Source organism: Mustela nivalis (genome assembly GCF_964662115.1).
Source record: "Mustela nivalis genome assembly, chromosome: 4".
In the NCBI taxonomy this organism is placed as follows: Eukaryota; Metazoa; Chordata; class Mammalia; order Carnivora; family Mustelidae; genus Mustela; species Mustela nivalis.
In genome coordinates, this window is record NC_139023.1 from 127,323,753 (window position 1) to 127,330,761 (window position 7,009).

General features: G+C 40.6%; 1 protein-coding gene across 2 annotated transcripts in view; it reads right to left on the minus strand.

Moving 5' to 3' along the window:
* SPMIP2 (sperm microtubule inner protein 2) overlaps positions 1–1,630 on the minus strand; it is a 98,554-nt gene extending 96,924 nt beyond the window's left edge. For both annotated transcript variants that reach the window (XM_082727797.1, XM_082727796.1), the window contains exon 1: positions 1,461–1,630. In XM_082727797.1, the coding sequence (XP_082583923.1) occupies positions 1,461–1,524 (64 nt within the window). In that variant the 5' untranslated portion in view covers positions 1,525–1,630. The remainder of the gene's footprint in view (positions 1–1,460) is intronic.
* Between the last annotated feature and the right edge of the window lie 5,379 nt (positions 1,631–7,009).

Consider the following 7,009-nt stretch of genomic DNA (forward strand, 5'->3'; position numbering starts at 1 on the left):
TATTTATTTCTAAAAAGAAACGAGCTATCCAGTGATGAAAAGACCTCAAGAAAACTTAATACATATTGGCAGTGGAATAAGCCAACCTGAGAAGCCTAGATCCTGTATGATTCCGGCTCCCTGACATTCAGGAAAAGGCAAAAGTATAGATAGTGAAAAGATCAGTGATTGCTAGGATCTCAGGGAGAGAAAAGCAAGAAATGAATAAATGCAGTTCAAGAGATTTTTAGAGTGGTGAAACTAGTCTGATGGTGGATACATGGCTTTATGAATTTGTCGTTAGACTTCACAGCCTGGAGACACCTAGGTGGTTAAGCATCTGCCTTTAGCTCAAGTCGTGATCTCAGGATCCTGGGATTGAGCTCCGTCTCTCTCTCTCTTTCAAATAAATAAAATTTAAAAAAAAAATAGACTTTACAGCACACAGAGCAAACCTTGATGTATGCAAATTAAAAAAAAATCATTTAGGAAGTTGGGGGATTCTAGGAAGGAATTCATACTGTGACAAGAGTCTAACTGTAGGGAGTGGGAGGGAAAGATGCCGACATTTGGAAATGAGTAGAGTCTGTTCATCTAAAAGCAAAAGGAATTGTAAGAAGGCACCATCCTCTAGTTGATAAAGTCTGTTCCCATGGAATACAGGTTAATAACTCTGGTACTTATATACCTGTATACTGGAATCGAACAAGTTAGTGGATGGCAAGTAGTTGGAGCCGGTTTCTCAAGATTGAAGTGGAAATTTATAGACAGGTAAGAAAGTAAGCTTATAAGATATGCTCATGATTTAAAGTTATAAAGGAAATAAGATGAAATTTAATTTTTTTCTTATGGACTTATCACAATTAGTCATATTCTATTTAATTACATTATTATAATCCCCCCCCACACCACTCAAATCATTTAAAACAAGTTGAACAAAATGCAAGCCAATAACTGTACTAGGTTTAATGTACATCTTGCTCAAATTTTTATTAACCAAATATTTCAAGTTTATAAAAATACAAGAAGACTAAATTGGTAATAATTAAAATTTGATCAAAAGTATACTTTTTTTTTTAGCTTTTTATTTGAGAGAAACAGAGAGAGCAGAGTGAGAGGGAGAAACAGACTCCCTGCTGAGCAGGGAGTTCGATGTGGGACTCGATTGAGGACCTGGGATCATGACCTGAGCTGAAGGCAGATGCTTAACCCACTGAGCCACCCAGTGGCTTTATGATATAAAAATGTTCGTTTGTGAAAGTTAGCTTATAGAGTGAAAACTGGGATGTTGCAGATCTGTTTACAGCAGCAGTGTTGATGCCCAAACTGTGTGTGTAAGAGTAGAAGTATCATATAAAAGAAACATATGTGATGATTTTATTCTTCCATCCATTATGTGAGTATCACATGTGAGCATCATAGAGGTGAGGGATAAAGAAAGTATAGATTTCCTTGTGAAAGCATATGCGAAAACTCTTTACCTGTCACGATCATCCGTTTTCCTACTGTGGCAGATATTGGCTCTCGAAATGATACAGATGCCATGGCGAAGGACTTCTCTCTGCGCCTAGACTTTCTTCCTCAGCCTCCTCAGCCCAGTTTGCCCCAGAAAGAGTCAAAGTCTCTACAGTCTCTGGTCTCTCTGTCTGTGTCCTAAAACTAAGTGGTTGCTAAGGACTCTTTATGATGGGGAGATCGGGTGTTCCTTCTAATGAAGTTCTGTATTCCAGTCTCTAAGAACGGATGGATACAGCTGTAATGTTCCCAGGATCTAATAATATATATTTAAAAATCTGTCAGAAGCAAGTCAAAACAGACCTTTCCAAGTACTAGATCTAGAGCAGGCTTATGTCACAGACGACCTGGCAGGCTCCATCGAGACTTCCTTCGACATTTCCCAAAGAATGTTCTGCAGAGGGGTGTTAATGTAAACAAACAAGCAAAAAACAACAAGCAGAACCACAAATCACGATTAAATGCATTTGAGAAACACTGGCTAGATAATATATAATACAAAGTTACATTAATGAATGAAGGATTGTATCTCTATCCATATCTGTCTGTCTTCCCAGCCCCAATTCCAATACTTAAAATATGTGCCTTGGTCGTATCAACTTATTTAGGGTTTCCATAACATGGGATGCTCTTTTTTTCTTCTCAGCCTTCTACACATGCAATTCGCTCTTCCTATAATATTCCTGTGGAAATATTTCTTGTCATCTGAGGGCCAGAATCCACATCTCCTCTCCAGGAGGATCCCTGCAGACATAGCTGAGTATTTTGTTCTTCACCACCCTTAAACGTCTATGGCACATTGTTCATACCTATCTTTTAAACTCTAACCATTTGTTTTAATTGTCTATTTAATTGTCTGCCACCCTACTAGAATCTAACTCCCAAGAGTTCATGGGGAAAGCATCTTTATTCATCTTTTCAATTTCCAGAGACTTCCATGCAAATGTTTCTGAGATAGATGGATGAATGAGCAGGTAATTTCAGCCTGCCCAGAAATATAATATTGACCACCTGACAATCTATGGAATAGAAATTGTAATGGTAATTTCAAATTCAACACTGAATGTATGAAAAGGTAATACCTTTTCTTTGTTGAAAGAAATTAAAATAAAACCAGTCTTTATTGACTGACTGTGGTGAGGTTGGGTAGCCTGGTAGGCAGAGAGATGCACCACCCACTTCCCCTTCAAGGAAGGGCTTGCCTCCTCGCTACAGGAAATGCGGTCAGCCCACAGCCTTCTGCTGGCAGCTTCTCCAGGGTCTGCTTTAGTGGCAGAATGGCCTCTTCTGTTGGAAGTCGAGCCCTTTCCCAGGGAACCTGTGTCAAGTGACTAAACCAGGTGGGAGTACAATGGCCGATCATTTCTGTCTGCCGCAGGACCAGTTTTTTGCCAGATGGGCCAAGGTTTTGTTGAGCCCTTGTCACAGTTCAGCTTCTCCCTCTGCCCAGTCCCGCTTCTGCCTCTTCCTGCTCTTGCATGTAGATCCCAAGTAACCATCTTGCCCCCCACATTCCAGAGAACCTGATGTGTGAGGACCAGACAGCATAGACATACACGCACAAGCGTATTATACAGGAAGACCTCTCATTTTAACCACTCAATCCTTCCAATCAGAAACTGATTCTGTTTCCCCTGTGTGGGCAGCTAGAGTCCATCTTTGTTTTGCTACTGATCTTTGGTGTTATTTTCTTTGATCCTGACCTGCACTTCATTCTTTCTGTCCTCTATACAGGCCCTCTGCAGTTTCAGAAGCTTTTCTGCTCTTGCTGAAGTTACTAGTTCTGGTTATTATGGCCAAGGCCTCCCTATCCTTAGCTGAAAGCTTCTCTCAGAAAATCCCCTATCTGGGGCACCTGGGTGGTTCAGTCAGTTAAGCATCTGCCTCTGGCTCAGGTCCTGATCCCAGGATCCTGAGATTGAGTCCCATGTCAATCCAGCTCCCTGCTCAGCGGGGAGTCTGCTTGTCCCTTGCCCCTCTCCCTGTGCATGCACAAGCTCTCTCTCTCCCCCTAAATAAACAAACAAACAAACAAACAAATAAATAAATCTTTTTAAAATTTTCTTAATAGTGTCCTTGGATATATCATTTTGCAAGCTCAAGTGGTTCAAATTTGAAACCTACTAATCGAATGTAGGAACCTGCCCATTTAGCTATACCACTTGTGATTTTCATGGTGCTGGGAAGAGAAAGGAAGGAGGAAGCTGAATGAGGAAAGGTAATTATTAACTAAAATAAACAGAAAATAAAGGAAACTTTGACATTGGGCCAAGGACCTCCCATTAACCCATCATCGGAAATGCAGGCTACCCCTCTGCCTTACAAACTGTTGCAGTTTACATCTGCTGTGGGCTCAGGGTCAACAAATCTGATGGCAAAGGGGCTGCAGGGAAGGGAAAATAGAGAGGGAAAAACCAGTTTGTCTCTGTGAGATTATTCCAACAATTCAATACATATTTAGGTTCATTTCTTTTTCATTTTGGGGGGACTATAAAATTATTTCACAATTAAGTAAAATATTTACATGGTTCCAAAGTAAGATCCTTAAAATAAGAAATATCTAGAAAAGTCTAGCTTTTATTCTTGTCATCTCCATCTTGTTATTTCTTTTTCCTTACACTTTTAAAAACTATAAGTAAATATATCCTTATATCCTCCCTTTTCTCAGAAAAACAGTAACAAACTGAACATGTTTTCCACCTTACGCATCTGGCAATTACTTTATTTCTTAAAAGTTTTTGAAAAGATTTTATTTATTTATTTGACAGAGAAATGGTGAGAGAGGGTACACAAGCAGGGGGAGTGGGAGAGGGAGAAGCAGGCTTCCCACTGAGCAGGCAGTACAATGCAGGATTTGATCCTAGGACCCTGAGATCATGACCTGAGCCAAAGGCAGACGCTTAACAAGCGAGCCACCCAGGCACCCCTGGCAATTACTTTATAGTATTAAAGATATTTCTCATTTTTGTATAGCTTCAAAATACTTTATTGTGTAGATCTGCCATAATTTATCCAACCAGTACTCTATTAACAGTTTATATGGGTTCCAACATATTATTGTATAAAAAGAGCTACTGAGTATTGTTCTCCACATACATTTCCTCAAATATTTTGCAGTATACCTTTGGGATATATTTTTAGAAGTGTGAATGCTGGACCAAAGAGCAAAGGCATATATAAATTTATTTGCTGTTGTCAAATGTCTCCCCATAATGACTGTACCAATTCTATTCCAACCGGCAGTGTTTGAGAATGCCTACCTCCACACAGCCTCACCCACAGAGTGTGTTGTCCAACTTTTGGATTTATGATTGATAAGTAATGATAGCATAATAATTGACATTTCTTTCATTATTATCAAGATCAAACATCTTTTTATATGTAGAACAACACTTTGCCTTATTTTCTGTGACCCTTCTGGTCATTTCTCTTGTGCATTTTACTCTCTGGCCATGGACCTTTTTCTATCCTACTTTTTAAAAGCATGAGCTAACATCCTAAAGGAGGACAATAGATACATCAACAGAGAGTTACAGTGAAATATGACAAGGTCCGTGATGATTGCAGTATTGGGTTTAATGAATACGGGTCTCCCTCTCTACCCAAAGGCAGAGTGCACCTGTGAAACCTTCTGTAACCTGAAATGGCATACAAGTGAGGTCTCCCATGCTTTTTGAATGTTAACTAGTGCTTGCTTTAACAGAAGACCTACATTAGTACCTGCTTTCACTAGCCAAAAGAAATCATGAGAGTATTCTCATGTTGATGAAAAGATGAATGCACTAATACAAGAGAAGAGAGCCCTAGAATGAGCTGGAGGGCTCACAGTGTGGGGAAACTGGGTTTCCTGAGGAAATAACATCTGAACTGTGTGTCCAAGAATGGCGAGAATCTAGGTAAGGGATGAGGGGTTGGAGGGTGGGGTGGGCAGCGAGGACCTTTGGATAAAGGGAAGAGCTTGAGCAAAAGCTAAAAGGGGAGAAAGAGCCAAGATTCAAGTTAGGTGCTAATGAGACAAGGAGATGTGACAGGACTGGAGGGGCTCTGCCTTCTCTGCTAGGAGCTGGGACTACTCTGTGGACAATGAGGACTCTGAAGGATCCTTAATGGGTGGAGACCCGTAGGATTTAAATGGGGTTTAAATAGAAGATGCTTGATTGTGTGGACAATGAGCTGAGCAGAAAAGCCTGCGGACAGGGGACCCTAGCTGGCAGCTGTTGAACTGATCCAGGAAAACAAAAAAGAGGGCCTGAACTAAGGCAAAAGTGACGGGAATGGAAAAGAGACATGATCAGGAATGTGTTCAGCAGAAGTTGTAGAGAGTCAGGGTGACCCCAGTTTTCCAGCTTGACTGAGTGGCGGTAATACAACAAAATAAAACAGGGGAAACAAGGGAAAAAGAAAACCAAGGCCAATTAAATAGAGTATTAAGTAGGTGTGAATTTGTATCTGCTGTACACCAGGCTCATGGGACAGTTAAAATCAAGCCCAAATTGTCATACAGTGTTGTGACAGCTCTTGAACTCATGCTAAGGGATTAAAGAGGATCTCTTGAAGCCACCAGAAGCATTTCTGTTAGAGAAAATCCCTATTGTGTATGGTCTGGGAGCATCCTCCTCAGATGAAACAGGTTTGTTGCTTGGCACAAGTGAAATTTTAGCTACTGCCTGGCTTCACTAGTTTCACAGCAATATCTGAGTAACCACGTCAATGGTACAACTTCCAATGCCATCGCAGCGGCCCCTGCAAAAATATCTCGTTCTAACATTTGGGGAGGCATCCAGCTTCACATTTTAATGACGTAAAAGCGATACAGACCAGAAACTCTTATAATACAACCGTGGTATGAATTTCCAGGTGAATATAGTTCAGAATTTACTAAAATTACATAATAATATTCAAATATCCTATTTTTAAAAAGATTTTATTTATTTATTTGACAGAGAGAGAGAGAAAGAGAGAGGGAGGATGAGCAGGGAGAGCAGCAAGTAGAGGGAGAGAGACAAGCAGACAACCCACTGAGCAGGGAGCTCGAGGCGGGGCTGGATCCCGGACCCTGGGATCGCGACTGAGCTGAAGGCAGAGGCTTGACTGACTGAGTCCCTCCAGCCACTCCTTTCCTTATACTTCCAAGCACCAAATGTTTTTGTTTCCCTTCCCTATATTCCTGTTTGCAGGCAATAATCTAAAAAACCCATAGAATGAAATCACAGACTTGGCTTCCAGTCCCAACAACTGTTGTGTGTAACATTGACAAACCGGTTTTCTGTAAAATGAGAATGATGGTGCCTACCTGGAAGGAAAGGGGATAGAGTATGTGAAATGTCTGTCAGAGTACTTGTATATATTCGTTATAGTATTAGTCTCATCATCCTACCCTTCACCTTTGCCACTCCTCCATTCTCCTATTAGAAAATACAAACAACTAATACAAACTTAACCTGTGACCATAATAACCTTATTTTTTATATTTGGGTTTGCAAGACCAGCCATGAAGCTGTCTGTACTCTTCCTC